Below are 19161 nucleotides of genomic sequence, written 5' to 3'. Positions count from 1 at the left end.
CTGCTGCCGGGGGCTTGAACGTTTCATTCAGGGATTTAGTGTGTAGCATGTAGTCTGCATGTTTTCAATGAACTTGTCTCATGGCCATTGCGCTGAATGATCAGCTCTTTATCTGCCGAGGGTTAATCACGGAGTTTTTTTTAAATCTGCTGTTGTGATATTTGCACCCGTTGAACCATACCTGCTGGAATCCTGATAATATGCCACTGGACGACTAGCATGCTATGATATCTACTCATGTGTTGCCAAAGCAGGCAAGTAGTTGTGTAGTTTAGGCAAGTGGTTCAAGAGTCGGGGAGCACTTGGCAATGTTTCTCTGGTAAAATCTATGAAAGTGAATCTCGTTTCCGATGTCACTTTCTGTGCATTTGTGCTGCGTAGGTGGGGCGAATGCTGAACCGCTTCTCCACGGACTGTGTAAGTTTCTTCTTTTGCAGCAGCTGGTACCGGCGACGCTCTGCTTTTTTGCATGTGCTTCCAAGACGTAGAGAGCATAAATTCTAGCCTTGCACTTTGTCTTGCATCACGTACGTACAGTGAAACCTCGGAATTCTGACCGCCTTTCGGATGAGGGGAAAGTGGATCTAATCTGTGAAAATAACTAAGCGGTATTCGCGCTTCAGGAGGAAAATTCTGGACCAAACAAAAGTGGTCGGATTGGCGGGGGGTGAGTTTAGTGGGGTAGTCGGAAAGTGAGGTTCTACTCTAGTGCCGTAGAATTGAGGCAGTTTTGAATTTTTGCTCTTTTTTCGTGTGCATGCTGTGCCCGGGAGATCAGTATGCTGGTTTTTTTGGTGTGTGAAAGATTACGTGCAGAACCAACCAACACTCATCGCAGGGTACCAGTACTTCAGTATTTGATGTGTGTGTGTGTGTGTGTGTGTGTGTGTGTGTGTGTGTGTGTGTGTGTGTGCGTGCGTGTGTGCGTGTGTGTGTGTGTGTGTTGCTGTTTGTTTAGTATTCGATCGACGATACGCTGCCCTTCCAGTTGAACATCCTGCTGGCGCAGCTCTTCGGCCTGCTGGGTACCATTGCCATAACGTGCTATGGCCTGCCCTGGTTCGCTCTGCTGCTTCTGCCACTCGCCGTCATCTACTACCGCGTGCAGCGATACTATAGACGTACATCTCGGTGAGTCTGCGTTGCTGCAAGTGTTGCTGGGGTGGAGGTATCGTTTTTCAATGATACTACATGAGAGTACATCTCACACATCATCGAGGTTTTGAGCATTTTTTTAAACAACACCGATGATTCGGGCTGAAGCGATTATACCGATAATTCACTTATCGATCTTTACGAGTGAAATCAACAATCGTTGGTGTGCACGGCCAGTGATAGCAAACTTTTAAAAAGTTGGTGGACAAGCCATTGGCTAGCTACTCTCATTGTAAAATAAGATCCTATTTTCAGACCAAGAGTGGTACATGTTTAGCAATTTTGTTTACCCAATGCTGTAGACAGCAAGCTGTTTCGGCTGTAAAGGCCTCATCAGTACAGCCACGAGCAATATGTTGATCCCCCTCTTCGTACTTGTATCCACTTTGCTTCTCCTTGCGCAGTGAGCTGAAACGTCTTAGCACCGTGACCCTGTCACCGGTCTATGGGCACTTCTCCGAGACGCTGGCCGGCCTGTCCACCATCCGCGCCATGCGTGCCGTGTTCTGCTTTGCTGAGGAGAACGAGCGACGCCTGGACGTCAACCAGCGGGCAAACTATACAGGTAGGGTGAGTAGACCGGCTAGGGTGAGTGGTGTGGTTGGTGTAGTTGGCAAGTGCCGCATTATCCAAGAGCACCGTTATTCGTTCGACAGGTATTCCAACTTCAAGTAAAATGCCAGCCAAGGCTACTACGTCTCTCTCTCTCTCTCTCTCTCTCTCTCTCTCTCTCTCTCTCTCTCTCTCTCTCTCTCTCTCTCTCTCTCTTCCTCCCTCCCTCTCCCTCATGGTGTGTCTATATGTATGTGTGTGCGTGTTCATATGTGGTCTAGGCTACGCCACTGCTGTGTGGTTGTCATTGCGCTTGCAGTTGTTAGGTGTGGCGATGGTGGCTGGTGTTGCATTCATAGCTGTGCTGGAGCATCACTACTGGACTGTGGATGCCGGTGAGTCTGTGTGTGTGTGTGTGTGTCCGTGTGTGTCCGTGTGCGTGTGTGTGTGTGTGTGTGTGTCCGTGTGTGTGTCCGTGTGTGTGTGTGTGTGTGTGTGTGTGTGTGTGTGTGTGTGTGTGTGTGTGAGTGTGTATGTATGTGAATGCTGATGTTTCTGAACTAGCTGGTCATTCAAACGTGTACATGTATTTGCATAGTCTGCGTGGATTATTTTGCTCTCCCAGCATAGCCGTGTTTCAGTGTGTTGCTGACTATGGTTGCATTGTGTGTGTGTGTGTGTGTGTGTGTGTGTGTGTGTGTGTGTGTGTTCGTTCAGGATTGGTTGGCCTTGCGGTGTCCTACGCACTGTCAGTGACCGGGCGTCTGAGCGGTGTGGTGCAGATGTTCACCGAGACGGAGAAGGAGATGATCAGCACCGAGCGTGTCATGCAGTATATCACCGGTGTGGGTGAGGAGAAACAGGTCGTGCGGCCCGCCACACGCGCCGTAAGTAATACCGTATGTCAGCGCCTTTAAAAAGTCATGGTCTTATATTTGAAACACCGCCTAGCTATTTTAGACGCAAAATGACTCACCCACTACGCCATGCCATAGAAGTCAAAGTCCACACAGAAATTTCAATCTACATCCACTTGTTCACCCTTCCTGCTGGGCTGTAAGTTTGTTAGCATAGTACTTATTCCTTCATTTTTACAAAAACCTACTTAAAATGTCATTTCACTTATGATGCCCATGGCTTTATAACTGAGACTGGCTTTATAATCGAATATACCTTCATGGCTTTAAAGGTGTGGACATACGGCACAGTAAAACTCTCCACATCTGTGCAGGTTGGAACCGAGCACTGCCCGTGACTAGCAATTGCCCGTAACTCAGAACTTACATACTACTTACTGTATGCAAGTAAGCATTTTCTTATGCCAATCAATAGTTATGTGTGTGTGTGTGTGTGTGTGTGTGTGTGTGTGAAGTGCTGAGAACGCTCTGTCCGCTCTGTCTGCTTTTGCTCCAGGTCCCTGACAGTTGGCCAGTGTGCGGTGCAATCACCATGGATGGCGTGCAACTAACTTACAGGTATGTACTGAGTGAGTGGGGGCCTGGAAGCCCCCAGCTGATGCGTTTTCTTTTCTTATCCTACTGATATTTGGCTATAATGATGTGGCAACACCGACTGTCTCAGTCTGCATTTTTTGTGTATGTGTGTGTTGGGGGGGGGGGGGGGGGGGCGGGCGATAGCATTTGCATCGCACTACATCCTACGTGTAGAATTCCTTGTGTGCGTATTAGCAGTCTCCTGCTGTGCTCTTTTTGCTGTGTCAGACGGGGTCTTCCTCCTGCGTTGCGTGGCGTTTCATTCACTTGCCAGGCTGGTGAAAAGGTATGCTGCATGCGCTACCGTTCCTTATGGGAGAGACGGTCGCGGGGCGGGGGTCTTTCTATGCATGTTTAGTCTTGCACACCGTTCTCAAGAGTGGTTATCCTCCCCAGAGCGTTCTACCGTGCCTAGGGTACCCCACTGGTGAGCTTATACCTAGTCAACAAGTGCTGCAAGTACTTTTGTGCTACATGTATGCCTTGATGTGCAGGTCGAATGTGCCACACGGGTTTGGTCCACTTTTCTTAGCAAAGTTCTTTTGTTATTACTATACTCTCGTGCTCACAAAATACCTTTTCTTGATCTCATACTGCCCTGAAAATAGTTACTGTATAAGCAGAAATATTTGTCTGGAATTTAATTTCGTCTTTTTCGTCCAAGGAGCGTTTGGACTAAATTAAATGCCGGACGAATGTCGATTTGTCCAGCTTTTCAATACGCTCTCATGATCCATGGACGGAATTTACAGCCGGACGAACTCCCTTTCTTTGGAGTTGGACGAAATTATTGACCGACGAAATTTTCTGCCTGTGCAGTATGCCTTTCATGTCAGGGTGACTCCGTTTGTCTGGCTGCTGCTATATTCCTTTGCTGGTTGCACCCCCCCCCCCCCCCCCCCCCACATCCCTTTTTCACTCCCTGTGTTTGTGTATGTTCCTTTCTTGATGGTCAGATTGGCATTGTGGGTAGAACTGGTTCAGGCAAGAGCAGCCTGTTTCAAGTCCTCTTCCGTATGGTCACCTATGAAGGGGGCCGGGTGACTATTGACAATGTTGACACGGCATCGGTACCACTCTCTCGGCTAAGGTGAGTGCTATAATAATGCATCATAGCATGCGTCTCCGGCAAGAACGTTTCAAGTGATTCAAGATGGGAGTCGTGTCACATTGCTGAGCTGGCCTAGTGCAGTGGATGTACTGAGACTTGATTCTTGGTATCCCTTCTCTGTTTCTGATGGGGATTGTATGAAGTTGAATTTCAGAACTCTAGGCTGTGGACCTGTCTTCAAATTTGGCATATACCTGGTAGCAGTTGTGTTCTGCACTGATTTCGAGATACTCCTGTGGTTGTGTTTCTTGTACATTTCTCCCCTGCTGTGGCTCTTTCAGGTCGTCTCTGGCAATCATTCCACAGGACCCTTTTCTGTTCAGCGGTTCAGTTCGCCACAACCTCGACCCCGCACATACGGTTAGCTTTGTTTTGAGGCTGTTGACATGTGTGCTCATTGCCGTTCAGAGCTTTGGCTAGTAGTAGTAGTAGAAGTAGTAGTAGTAGTAGTTTTTTTATTATTTTACTAGGGGAGTCCCAACAGGCTACTGCCCTTTTACTGGGAACCCTAGGTGAAGTTTAACCATGTTAGTGAACAGAGCAAGAGAGTGGGCCTGTCGACAGTCAGCTGTAAGAGAGTTCCATCTGCCTGCCGCCAGAAAAGAAAAAGAGCGCATGCCATACTGTGTATAAGCTAAAGCTGTATGTACAGTCAACTTCGCTAATAACGACTGCGGATATAACGACAATTCGCGAATAATATAACGACGAAATTCCCATTCCCAGAGCAAAATCCCATCCAACTGCGCTACATATAATAAGACTTCGGGTATAACAACACTTCGCGAATAAGGACTCTTTTCTGATGCCCCCGCCGAGTGTCGTTACAAGCGAAGTTGACTGTACTGTATGAATGCTGCTGTGTGAATGCTGTGATGTAATGAGTACATCAGTGTGGTCATAGTTTTAATTTAAGTCCACACATAAGTTGGAGGTTGGTGGCCATTGGGCAGTTCGGGGGAAACCTACAAGTACGTGACCAGTTCCTTGCAGTGAGCAAGTTGAAGTACAAGTGCAAGTGTGTCTGTGCGTCTGTGTGTTTTCAGTGTGAAGATGATCAGCTTCATGCAGCGTTGCAACAATGTCATTTGAAGGACGCAGTGGAGCGGTTAGGTACGTGTGACATAACTCTTCCTCTAGTGCACGAACTGCGCTGTTTCAGATCTGATATGCACAGTTGCACACTCTGGTTTATGTACTCTTGGTATCTAGGGTACATGTACTTTGAAGTACAGTATATCCGATTAGAAATGAAGGCATGCTATGTCCAGGGTACGTGTACATTATAAAACAGTTTATACTGAAATTGTTACTGTACCTGCCACGGGTAATCATGGATCGCGTCATTATCAGCTCGTGTAAGTTATTCCTGTTCCTCGGTGTGTTTGTGTGAGTTATTCCTGTTCATCGGTGTGTTTGTGTGAGTTATTCCTGTTCATCGGTGTGTTTGTGTGAGTTGTTCCTGTTCCTCGGTGTGTTTTTGTGAGTTGTTCCTGTTCCTCGGTGTGTTTGTGTAAGTTGTTCCTGTTCCTCGGTGTGTTTGTGTAAGTTGTTCCTGTTCCTCGGTGTGTTTGTGTAAGTTGTTCCTGTTCCTCGGTGTGTTTGTGTAAGTTGTTCCTGTTCCTCGGTGTGTTTGTGTAAGTTGTTCCTGTTCCTCGGTGTGTTTGTGTAAGTTGTTCCTGTTCCTCGGTGTGTTTGTGTAAGTTGTTCCTGTTCCTCGGTGTGTTGGTGTGTTGGTGTGAGTTACACTTATGCGCTGCATACCTCGGTTTTCCGGACCCCGGAGTTACGGGCACTTCGGTCTACCAGGTACCCGTCGGACGAGTTTCAGTTATTCCCGTGCCTCTGTGTGTGTTTGTGTGTGCGTGTCCGTCTGTGCACTGCTGCAGGTGGACTGGGCGGTGAGGTGGGCGAGTCTGGACGGCACTTCTCCGCCGGCCAACGGCAGCTGGTCTGCTTGGCGCGGGCTCTGCTGACCGGGTGCAAGGTAAGCCGGACATGTTGCATTTTACGCTCGGTGGGTATTTCCCCTGAGCGTTGACATGCTTGACATTATTATGCCTTCTTGTTCCTGCGTATTTGCTACCTTGAGTTTCAAAACTTAAAGTATCCAATAGCGTGACTTCGTTACTATCTTTATGTCATCAGCTGAGTTGTTTCCGTTGGCTGCTGATAGTGAACAGTGTATGCCGGAGCTGTGTCTCTCGGGTCTGGTGCTGGCACTTTCTTCGTGTCGCTCTATACTAACGACATATCATGATCACACTTGAGCGCATGCGCTAGCAGCTTTCCCATCAAGGCGTTCTTTTTGAGAGATTGGCCTCTGGCTGTAGTTGGACAATAGATCCATTGGTGACTGGCGTGTGTGCTGTTTTTTATTTTTTTTATTTTTACCAATGATGTCCTTGTTGGAAATACAGTCCTTGCTGTTTACGTCAGCCTCCTTTTGGATGAAAGGGAATGTTGAGAAATAGCTCTCTCGGCTCTGGGCTGTGTGCGCTTGGATGACTACGAACTGTTACTTCCGACAGACAGTTATTTCTGAATGAAAAATAAATAAATATCCTTGTACTTGAAGTATGAAATGCTGCACATCATGTGTGTTCCCCTCTCCTGTCTGACCTGGATACTAGGATATCAATACATTACAGTCGTTGTACAGTCAGACCTCACTTATCCGGTCCTCTTTTATCCGGATCCCTCGCCATCCGGAAGAAAATCGTTGGTTACCGATTTACAGCACATGCCATGCATACATACAGTATGTGTGGTCGATTACCCGGTTCCCTCGCTTATCCGGATATTTTTGTGGAAAACGGATGTGTGTGGTTATGCGAGGTCTGACTGTACTAATGTGTGCCCCCCCCCCCCCCCCCGTCTCTCTTGTCTGACCTGTAGATACTATGTATTGATGAAGCTACAGCCAGTGTGGACATGGACACAGACGCACAGATACAGGTGACTCTACGCGATGCATTCCCGGCGACGACAGTCCTCACCATAGCACATAGGTCAGTGCTAACGTGTGTGTGCACGTGTGTGTGTGTGTGTGCGTTTGTGTGTACATGTGTGTGTGGTGCGTGTGTGTGTGTGTGAGTGTGTGTGTGCGTGTGTGTGCGTGTGTGTGCGTGTGTGTGTCCGGGAGTCATAGGGCTGGCCCCACCTGGACATGCACTGCATGAAGAATGTGTTTGATGCAGTAGCCATCATTTGACACATTTCCAGGCCAATTTGTACACCAGTTTGCACCTGCGCTGCTCCACCTGCTACCGGTGTTTCTAACAGCGGGTCAAGTGTACAGTCGAGTGTACAGTCGAGTGTACAGCCAAGTGTACGGTCAAGTGTACGGTCAAGTGTACAGTCGAGTGTACAGTCGAGTATACAGTCGAGTGTACAGTCAAGTGTACGGTCAAGTGTACACCTACAGTTGCGCTCACTGAAATCCGACCCAGTGTGCAAAGCTGGCGCCCTCAACTTGCACGGCTCTTGACGCCCTAGCAGTGGAATGAATGCGGCTGGACGTACACATGTGCACCCACAATGATGTAATCGGAACCGGACCGGATCAAACCGGACCAACTTCGCCCGCCTTCCGGCGGACCCGTGAGTGAATGTATCACTTTGCTCGAAATGAAAGTTCTGCTGTGCGAGTATTGATGCCGGACTTTTTTTGGCTGAAAGAAGCTGAAAGACGCTCAGCGGAAAAGCTGTGGAATTCAGCCGTTACCATGGAAAAGGCGGGAATATTCCGCACGTCTTCGGCTGAATTGCTGAAAACTGTGCAGTGTGACCGCGGCCTAAGGGTGGTACGGTCAGCCATCTGAAGTGCAATTTACCCGTGGGGGTGCTTCCGCTGAAAAACTTCAGAATTTAGAGCCCATATCAGTGCATTTTAATTTTTATTGATTCACGGGGTACTGTAGAACGGGTAATTTTAGCGACTATTAATTTTAGCGTTTTCCCATTGTCGACCGGTTTAATAGCGACGTTTTATTTTAGCGATTTGCAGCGATTTTACTCACGGATCACCAGTGCACTACTAATGTCTCAACGGATTAGCGACTTGAAACTTTAGCGAAAATGAGTCGATCGCTAAATTCGCTAGGGTTTTACGTCGCTAAAATTACCCGTTCTACAGTACCCGGGGTAAAGAGTGGTACAGTCAATGACGTGACCGTAACGTGTCCGGTCCTCTTGGTATGACACGTAGCCGACAAGTTTCAACAGGCAAACAAGACAACCAGTGCAGATGAGAATCACACAATGAACGAGTGAGTGAAGCGATCCAGGAACCCAGAGCCTGCCCAACACAGGTAAAGCATGGCGAACACTGAACAGTGTCTATGCCAGATAAGGGGTGCTGTGCACACGCTGGCGTGGCTGAGGCCGGAAAGTGAGTTTCATCTCAAGATTCCATCATCATTGCTGGTGTCTTAAAATACTGATTTTTTTTTTAAACACCAGCCATATGGATGGGACCTCTGTGAGTAAGATGCTCACAACGGTACTTGCCAAGAAGTAAGCTGAAATGCCTATGGGTACCTAGGCGCACGATGACTGGGACCAAAAGTGCTTCATGCACGCTTTTAGCAATCTATTAGCCATTCAACAATATCAATATAATATTCAACAATATCAAGTATTAGTTCAACATTCACTGATGAGATCACAAGATCGAAACAGCTGTGTGAAGGAACTGAGTACCAACGGAAGTGTCGCTTTGCTGATTGTGTGCTGTGGCAATGTGTCGAGGTCGGCTGGAGCCGGGAGAGCCCATTTGTGGTGCAGCAGTGGTTGATGTGAAATAACCTGCACTCAAGTTCTGTAGAATACTAATTTTTATTTTTTACTTATGCCGTAGTTTAGTTCACCTAGTCTATGCATTGACACAGTACATGCATAAGTGCATAGGTATGAGCAGAGTCTCCCGCCGATCGAAGAGTGCTCAGCTCCGTGAGGTGGAGCTCGTACATGCATAAGTGCATAAGCATGAGCAGAGTCTCCCGCCGATCGAAGAGTGCTTTCGGAATCGGTAACAGTGTATTACTGAGACCTCTAGAGTCCGCTCTGAAGTAGCACAAGGGACAAAGGCCGACACCAGGACTCAGGTATGGCCTATGCAAATCGTAGCCAAGTGCAAAAGCCTAAACTGGCCAGCGTCAGAGTGCTAAATCAAAGTACATCGACCAGTAAAGGGAAAGAAAGGAAATATTTGTATCAGTCTCAATCTGGGTTAGGATTGGTGGTTTCACAAAGTTAAAATTAATATCTTTTAGAACGAGGTCTGTGTCGTTGTCCAGGAAACGACCAATCAGCGACATTCCCGCCAAGGGCCTTATCAGAGTTTAAAGCCCGCTCAATCGTTATTTTACTACTCTTGATGACGCGTCGAGGGCCTTGGATTAGTTTAAAGCCCGCTGAATATACTATAAACTGGTGCGTATAACTCCCTGTATGCATAATAGTACGGTGCAGAAAATGAACTCTGCATAAATGTACGGTGTACTACTAAAAGCTACGCATTTCAGAAGTGTGTACGTTTTTGCCTCCCGTATTCTTTCATCTGTACGAATTTCCTTTGTCAACAGCTTGCGGAAACCTATAAAAACCGAAGATCAAAGTCATTAGAGGTATCGACAAGGGGCTCTCAAAGCCCCTAAATAGCTCCACAAGCTATGAATAAGAATGAAGCTCGCAATAAGAGCCCAGCATTTCATTTGCTTCTATTCTACTTTTAGTAGTCCTAAGTGGTGCTGAGTTACCATAACTTACCAGAAGAAAATATTCTTTCATGCCACACCAAGTCTCTCTGCACACAAACCACAAAACTACCCAATATAATGGTACACAAGCATAATGGAAGTGAGATAATGCTTGTAACCTCGTTCTAAAATAGTTAGTGCATGGCAGGGAGGGTCTTATGGCTTGTTTGTGCCCTTCAGGGTAGCCCTCGGGCCTACGGCCCTCAGGCTAACCTGTCGGGCACTAACAAGCCATAAGTCCCTCCCTGCCATGCACTAACCTATAATTAAAATATCATTATTCAAGTCTCTTGGCTGTTGAACATGACAACGCAGCAGATGTCCATCTACATGTTAAGGACAGTTCTTAGTATTTTTACCGAACCTTGGATAGCCTTCTGTTGCACAATAGCCAGGTTTCCTCCCTGCACAGTCCGAAGGCATTGAGGAGTCTCTCTCACCAAGCCTCCCAGGGCGCCGACAACCACAGGGACCACGTCAACCTGGTTGAGGGACCAAATTCCGGAAAGCTCCCGCTTCGAGTCGTAATATTTTGAGCGCTTTTCAGCCATTTTCTTATTGATGTTGTTATCACCAGGGACGCTGACGTCTATGATGTATGCGATGCGCTCCTTGTCATCAACAAGGAGCATATCAGGCCTGTTTGCTGATAGTTTTAAGTCAGTTGGGACCGAATACTCCCAATAGAGCCGATACCGATCACTTTTGACCAGTGCCTTGAGCTGGTGGTCGAATCGTGACGCACCAGTAGGTAGATCCCGTGCTCTACACATTTCGAAGTGCACATACTTGACTATCCGATTATGACGTTCGATGTAACTGGTCCGAGCAAGAACTGCGCAGGCACTGACAATATGGTCAATTGTTTCTAAGCAGGTCTTGCAAAGCCTGCAATTGGCATCAGTTCGAGCAATTGACTTCATTATGGCGTATTGGTAATTTTTAGTTTTGAGGGATTGGTCTTGTGCTGCCATAATCATGCCTTCAGTTGAAGGTTTCAGTGTCCTGGATTTCAACCACATGAAGGTAAGCTCCTTATCTAGGCAATTTTCCTCCAAGCGGCTCCAATATCTCCCATGCAGCGGCATAGTGGAAAGTGTTTTGGATTTTCGCATTGCGCACGCTTGTTTGACGGTATGCTTATTGGGTAAAGCTGGTCCAGCTGCTGGCAGATCCAAACTCGACAGGAACTTAGCGGCCTTTGCAGTTATTGAGTGGCTTTTTGTTGTAGGTTTTTCTTTATGATACTGATAAAGCAGGCTTATTCTGTCTATTGGGCTGGTACTCATGTAGCGGGCCAGGCCATACATGCTCCGGCCGTGCATATCCTCACAAAAGACCAAGCCCCGGCCTCCATCTCCCCTCTACATGTAGAGCCTGTTATTATTACAGTAAAACCTGGCGTAAGCGACCGCTGTGTTTGGCGACCACCTGCTCTTAACGACCGTTTTTCCATGCACGGACAGTTCTACACAGACACTGTGGGACCTGGTTTTAAAGACCGCCTGGCTTTAACGACCGCTTTTGCTTGCACCGTGGGGTGGTCCCTTAAACCAGGTTTTACTGTATTATTATTATTTTTTTTAAAGAGGTCGGAGGCGGGTAATACTTTACAAAACAAAGGTAAGTTTTGGGTCGCAAGTATCCACGCAAACACACATCCAGGCAAATAAGGCACTTGTCAAAAGTATCCGAACGTTTTCGGTCCCTTCTCATCAAGGATTGTACAGGGAATGGCTCAAGTTGGAAAGACTAAACAGAAGCTTTCAGTTGTCACCAGGGAGTCGTAAAATACGTATTTTACGACTCCCTGGTTGTCACTTGTAGTATGTTCCCCAAGTTCTTTGACTGAGAATCTGACAGTTTGGGTTCAAATCCCAACGTTTGGCTTCAGATTTTTCTTCTTTCAGTTCTGATTTTTTTTCTAAGTTGAGGAAAAAGTTCTAAGTTCTCGGGTGAAGTGGTCAATAATAAGTGGTCAATATAAGCGGTCAATATATGCTGGTATTTGACCGCTTAGGCCGTCATCACACCACGTTCTCCGACTCCCGTTTACGTCTACGTCTATGGTGAAAAAACCAAAACGGATGGTCGTGTCATCAGACAAGCACAGTTCTTGACGCGTACACGCAGTCAGGTTTTTGGAGAAATTTGAACCCGCGTACATCGAAGTACAGGGTCACTCGGAAAAAGGCTGGGGGAGATACGCACGTTCATACAAAAAGTCGTATACCCCCCCCCCCCCCCTCTCCATACCACGTCCACGTCTCCCGTTTCCTCTGCTCCCGTTTTCACCCCGTATACGGATCATCATGACAACCGACCAAAAACTCCTAACGTGGACGTAGACGCAGCGCTTTGTACCATGGTGTGATGACAGCCTTAGAGATCACAAGTTTCTGTGGGGGTCAATAATAAGAGAGTGATAAAAGCCATTATTCTAACGAGGCGCATATATAACGATTTCCCAAAATTGACTAGTTTACGTGTACCAAAGGTAACGATTTTCACTCATTCTCAACGCTCAATAGGACAGTATGTGCCTCGATTTCTGTATAACGATTTCTATTTTAACGACAGATTTTTCCTCGTTAACTCGTTAGAGTTAGCACTTTGTTATATATATGGCTTTTACAGTACCGTGTATTCTCTATTATAAGCGCCGTGCTTATATTTTTTTCAACACCCCTCCACCCCGCGCTTATATTGGAGACCGTGCTTATATTTTTTCAACCAATACATCCATACAGAGCGAGAAGAAATAGATACCATGCATGCAGCATTGATTTCCACCAAGAACGTGCTAATAATAGAGACTGTGCTTATAATGTTTCGAAAGGTGCTCACAGTGTGCTAGTATTAGAGACTGTGCTAGTAATGGAGACCTGTGCTTACAATAGAGAATATACGGTAATTAACCGCTATGTGCTGGTTTAGTATTGCATGCAGTACTTGTGCAGCAGAGGTAGCGGGGAAAGAGTGGTGTTTGTTTTATTTCAGGGGGAACACTCGTATAATTATTTGAAAATGTGTTGTCGCTACAATTGTTTGGTGTTACTCCTCGTCGAACACTTAAAAGTGTTCGACGAGGAGTAACACCAAACAATTGTAGCGACAACACATTTTCTTTCTGTACATGTACGCAAAGTTCAGGATCATATTATTATGCTTGTTCGCGTTGGCATCACCAAGCAAGCTTGGCTAGCCTTCGTATAAGCCGAATGAACAAAAGAAAGGAGGAACGAGGAAGAGGAATGAGCGAGGCCAATGACGTGAACACATGCATGCAACTGCGCAATAGGCAAAAAGTGCTAGAGGTACTTGGTAAAGTTGATATGGACTCGCATCCGTGATTGCTTTGCCGGCGGCGCCTCCATCCCTACTACACCACTGGTGGTAGTGGCTCACTCTGATAGTCTGGTATCATGGCGAGCATACCTTTGACTGTGTACCATGCGTCCGTGTTGAACAGCGGCGGTTGAAATAAGCTCACCGAGCATGGGTTTCCACGCAAGTCGATTCTCTCCATGGCCATAATACTCGGCGACTGCAGGAAGTAGCGGATGCCATCGTCGCTGATCTTGTTCTGCACGAATTGCAAGCGCTGCAAGCTGCTGCTGCTGTCCGCTGTGCCCGCTTCGGCGAATGCCCGTGCTGTTCCGTCACTTATGTTGTTGTGGGCCAAGCCTAAGCCAACGATGCCCGGCAGCTGTGCAACACAGTGAGCAATGTCGATGCCCATCTCGTCACTCATGCCAGTTTGGGCGAAGGATACAAAGAGTAGCTTTTTGCAGGCTTTCAGGCTCTTCAAGAGACGCTGATATTGCTCGTCATGCCTGTCGATGCCCTCAAACACTGGGTTTCCCTCAAAGCCCACTCCGAGAATAGCGGAATGTCTCGATGCCACAGCTTCCAGTATAACAGCTGCACCAGACGCCCGTAGCTTGTTGCGCGAAAAGTTGAGAAACCGCAGCGAAGTGTTGCTAGAGAGTCCACATGTTGCGAGTGCTGTTGCGCCGTCATCTGTAATCCGGCACCAGGCCAGGTCAACGTAGAGCAGGGTGTCGTTCTGGGCGAGTTTCTGGGCGAGTGTTGGCATCATGCCGTCGTTTAGTTTGCTGTGTAGGTCGCCTCCATAGATCGGCAAAAGTCCTTCAACAGATCGCGCTAATACTGACAAGCCTCGCGTATAGTGCGTGCCAATGTCGATTTGAGTGTGTTCACAATGACCGGAGCGGGTCACTTCTTCCAGGAGGTTGGCTGTGATTTTGGTCCCTCGCAAGGAGATCATACAGTCCGGGCCATGTCGAGCTTGGGTGAACTCGGTGATCTGGGTGGCCAGTGCGTCATCCAGTTCATTGTTGTTGAGGCTAAGCCATTTCAGGCTTACTTTGGAGCGTAGAGCATCCAGAATGCGAACAACATCGTCATGGGACAATGGGTTGCCATCCAGCCAAAGGTGTTCGAGACACGGCAGTTTGCTGACAAGAAGGGCCAAGTGAGAGCCACAGCCAGTCGTCAGCTCGCAGTAACCAAAGTTCAGAGCAACCAGAGAGGGTTGAGAGGGTGGCATCATGTCGGCAAGCGATGCCAGCCCGTCATTAGACAACGCCATGCTGCTGTCGGGTTGACCTCCGAAGGAGAATTCCGCTAGTCCAGGAAGCTGCATACACCTCGCGATGGATTTGTAATCCTGTTCACCGTGTGTCAGAGGCACACCTTCTAGTCGCAACTCTTTCAGGTGACTCTGAGTTACAGTGGACAGCACCGTTGACATTATCTCCAGCGATGCACCACTGAGTCGGCTGCCACCGAGATCCACTTTGATGGCTTTGTGAAGCGCAGCAGAAAGCAGAGTGATATGTTCCTCGGAGAGGTTGCAGTCGTAAGCACTCAGCAGCTGCACACTGTCAGCAAGAAGCAAGACGTTGCGTATCGCCATTACGTCGGCAATGTCCAGCTGCAGTGCACTTACGTCAATGCCTCCGCCTGCTGAAAGCTGGATAGCAGCTGCCTTGTACGTAGCCAGGCCAACTGCACCGGTGTGCGTGGCGTTATCACCAGGGACAGTGACGTCAGTCTGGAGAGAGAGCTGGTTCTCCAGCAGCGCGCGCATCATGAACAAGGTCGTCTTCTTGCTCACTGGATCGCCAGTGCTGGCTGCGATGGACTGGATCGCCTGCAGTGCACAGCACACGTGTTTAGGGTCCAGCTCACCGAAGACGAATCGCCAGAAGACGTGGCGGCTTTCGTCAATGCCAACGGCGCTGGCGCTTTCTCGGACGGCAGCAACACAGTCGGTTGACGACACTACTGCTCGTGACGCACACCACTCCTGCACCGTCAAGTGAGTCAGGGAAAAGCGTGGAATACCTGGAAGGTGGCCATGCCCTGCCTGGACCACAATCAAGCCAAGGCGCTGGCAAATCGACAAGTCTTGCTTGCACAGGTATGGCCTTTCCAGCTCGGAAGTTTCAGTCTGCAGAAACGTTGCCTCGCCTCTGTGCATGCCACTCAAGCAAAGCGTGTAGAGATTGCGCAGCGCGCGGATAACATTCACTGCATCCGGGTCACACCCCGACTCTGTGTCCTCCTCCATACTGATAGCATCCTCCAGGAGATAGCGGATGGCAGTATCGATGGTGATCAGTTCGTGTTTCTTAAATTGCCGGCCGCCGCACAAGTGACTGGTGACGTCACGAGCAAGGCGCACGTTGCCAAACTTGGCACCCTGACGTCCTTCCAGCTTAGCCACCATGGAGCGTGTGAACGTGTTGTAGAACAAGGTGATGCTGGTCGGTATGCGTCGTGTGTACCCATACTGCTGGCACAGCAGGGCACACAGGAGTGGCGTTCCTCGAATGGCTTCCTTCAGCAGGTGGTTGGTTGGCTTGGAAAGTTCCTCTATGCACAGCCGACCCTCCTCGCCGCCGAGATGCTGGAGGCAGAAGCTGCTGAGCTGTGATTCGGTGAACCCCCGTAGGCGATACCGTAGCGTGCACACGGGAACAAGGTCGTACGCACCATGGCATGGTCGACTGGTGGTCACAACGGTGGTATTCATCAGCAAACTCCTGGAGCGGCCGTCACGCCAACGCTCCAACAGCGCGTGTGCTGCGGATTGCTGCCGCAGCCCTTCGTTCCCAGCTTCATCAATGCCATCCAAGAGCACCAGCACCTCCTCGGAATGGTCTTGCAGGTGCTGCATCACGGCCTGTTTCTCTTCACCGCTTAGGTGCAGTGCGTCCGCATCCAAACCAAGTAGCTCACTCCAGTCGCTGGTTTGCACACGATCCACATTGCGGCACGGGATGTAAAAGACGTACTTGAACTGGGTCAGAGGTCCAGAGGTGGTGTGCATCACATCCGCGATCACGCGCTTGCACACGGTCGTTTTGCCCTGGCCTGCCCCACCAATCACAATGCAACTCGTCTCCATCTCTATACAGCTCGCTGCCGCTGCCACTGCTGCTTGTGTGTTACCGTCAGCACATGCTACATGGCTCCTCTCTGCTCTGTTCAGCTTGGCGTCTACACCGGTGAGTAGTTGCACAGCATCTTTGAGAACAAACTCTCGGCCTTCTATTGCACTGTCACCTCTACCCCGACGGTGGCCAGCACCGCGACTCTTTTGCTGCTGTCCATCTCTGCGATTGTGCTGGAACGTCATCCGCTGGGCGTCTCTCTCACTCACTGCCTGCAACGGCACAAAGCATTCACGGACGTCCGGAGTTAAACAGGACAAGTCGTGTTCCTCCTGCACCGTATTACACAGGTGCCTGTTGACACCGCTCAGGTACTTCATCAGTGCTACGAGTAAGTCTGCAAGCGGTCGATTCCCACTGGCCCGGACCAGGGACTGCCTGTCCATCTGCATAATATTTTCGGACACCAAGCGCTCCACAGTCTGCGCAATACTTTCCATGGAACGCACAATCCCGCAGTTGCGCTCATCTCCGATCGTCTTTTGCTTCTCGCACTCCTGCGCTGCCAGCTCCAGCCTGTTTCCCAGGTCGACCATGGCGAAATGGTCGCGGAGAATTCTGCAGAACGTCTTGAACACTCCATCTTCGACCTTCCTGTCGACGTTGATCAAGTATCTGAGCAACTCGTCAGCTCTCTCCGTTGCGGGAACTGAACTGCCTGTTGTGATTTTTACGTGCTCGCCGTCCTGTGCACTGAAAACACCCGAGTTGATCAGCTGATCCATTGCTTCGTCCACAACATCGGCCAAGCGTTCTCGAAGCTCGGACCGAAGGTAATCCAGCGCCAAAATCTCGTACCACAACATTGCTATAACGCCAGCGCGCAACGCACCCAGTCGCTCCTCCTCCAAGTCGAATTGCTTCTACTTGCGTTGGGGCCAGAGAACGCACCTCCCCACCAACACTTGCCGGGTCCGGCAGAATAATAATAATTTAATACTACTAGTAGTTACTAGTAGTAGAAAAACGGTCAGTGCAGCACTCGTTGGAACACTTCTTGTCACGGCCGCAGGTCGGCACATAGTCAGAAAAAAACTCAGAATCGTATACGACTCGTGGATCTACAATGTATGCATAGCTGTAGTGTAGCCATTCATTATTCAGCGCAGGGAGTCATAGTCATAGTCAAAACTCGTATGACACGGCCGTCACGCCTCACATGCACACTTCACGGCCGGCCGGCCTGCATGCAGTCTACTTCATGAGCTGTAAAATAACTTAGTATCAGGCTTGCTGGCGTGTGCCTGCGCCTGTGGGCGAAACTGTCACTACAGAGTACTTGACTTGTATCAGGTATACAGTGGACTAGTGTATGCACATCATCAGATCATGCAGTCATAAAACTCCTACACTACAGAAGAGTGAAGTGACATTTTGTGGCTCTACATGTCACAGTGCCCCCCCCCCCCCCCCCAAGTTGTCCTGAATTTTGTAATGAATGTGTGGTCACACACTGTAAAGTGTAGTCTACATGTACATGTACATGTACCCAGGCGTGTGTTACTCAACTCTCAAGTTAAGTCTGCACTTCCACAGCTGGCCAAGCGCTAGCCCCTTTTCATATACATGTACATCGTTTTCATATACTGTATTATCTCTAATATAAGCACGGTCCTTTATTTTTCAATATACCTCCGCCCCGTGCTATTATTGGAGACGTTCCTTTATTGGAGACTGTTCCATTATTATTCCAACCTTATTTCAGAGGCTTGTTGCCATGCCAAATTCATGTCACACACATTTCAGGGTTTTTTCGCCGGTACAGATAATGAATTTACACAGTGTGCTTTTAATGGAGACTGAGCACTTTATTTTTTGAATGCCGCCCCAAGGTGTTCTATTATTGGAGACGTGCTATTAATGGAGACTGTACTTATGTACTTATATTAGAGATAATACGGTACATGTACATGTACATGACTACAGTACTACATGAGTACATGTACATGTACAGTGATTTGTGCCTTCAGTTGCGCTGAAAAGTGAAAATACAGGACTTCTGCATAGGAAAGTACTGATTCTGGCTGCTTTTCGGACGTTTCCTTTTCGGACCGGTTTTCGGAAGAGCCTTCAAAAATCGGACGGTTTGGCAGCACTGTGTAACAAATCACAGTGGCCATGGCACCAGAATTTTGATACTGAGCCTGGCCTGAGGATACCACTGCACTGTAGACTGTTCGTTGACATCAATTCAGCATTTCAGGGGCAATGTTTGGCCAAAAAAAAGGGCAGAGTGCAGGGAATAATATTTACTTTCAATCTTTACTACGCAACATCAAACTCCAATAGCAATTCAAAAATGTTGCACGCTGGTTCAACACTTGACAACCGTCATTCCGGAGAGCTGATGAGAGTGCAAGCTCAGACCACAAGTACACTGTAACACCTTAGTTGCAACCTAGCCTGGTGCCGTGATGAATAGCTCAGCACTTTCGAAATTTTGTGCATCTAATTTCATTCCTAAGACTTAGTAACAGACACACCCGGCATGTACACTGTGCATCATAGGGTACAGTGAAAAATCAATATGCATCGCAGTTTTCTGCGACACATTTCTGAAGTTGCTTCGCACCTCAGAGGATTTGTGTAGCAAACTGCGATGT

General features: G+C 48.3%; 1 protein-coding gene across 3 annotated transcripts in view; it reads left to right on the top strand.

Moving 5' to 3' along the window:
• LOC135823154 (ATP-binding cassette sub-family C member 10-like) overlaps positions 1 to 19161 on the top strand; it is a 54812-nt gene that overhangs the window by 14876 nt on the left and 20775 nt on the right. For 2 of the 3 annotated variants that reach the window (XM_065335994.1, XM_065335995.1), the window contains exons 19-30: positions 382 to 417; positions 959 to 1131; positions 1560 to 1720; positions 1989 to 2102; positions 2425 to 2594; positions 3121 to 3182; positions 3429 to 3486; positions 4157 to 4290; positions 4593 to 4671; positions 5358 to 5424; positions 6201 to 6298; positions 7210 to 7322. In XM_065335994.1, coding sequence (XP_065192066.1) covers positions 382 to 417; positions 959 to 1131; positions 1560 to 1720; positions 1989 to 2102; positions 2425 to 2594; positions 3121 to 3182; positions 3429 to 3486; positions 4157 to 4290; positions 4593 to 4671; positions 5358 to 5424; positions 6201 to 6298; positions 7210 to 7322 — 1265 coding nt within the window. Of the gene's footprint in view, positions 1 to 381; positions 418 to 958; positions 1132 to 1559; positions 1721 to 1988; positions 2103 to 2424; positions 2595 to 3079; positions 3183 to 3428; positions 3487 to 4156; positions 4291 to 4592; positions 4672 to 5357; positions 5425 to 6200; positions 6299 to 7209; positions 7323 to 19161 lie in introns of those variants that run through there. The other variant, XR_010554620.1, reaches the window with a different exon arrangement.

The sequence above is a fragment of the Sycon ciliatum genome, chromosome 8, assembly GCF_964019385.1.
Source record: "Sycon ciliatum chromosome 8, ocSycCili1.1, whole genome shotgun sequence".
Lineage (NCBI taxonomy): Eukaryota > Metazoa > Porifera > Calcarea > Leucosolenida > Sycettidae > Sycon > Sycon ciliatum.
The sequence above is the reverse complement of the archived record's forward strand: the minus strand, read 5'-3'. Positions and strand labels throughout refer to the sequence as shown.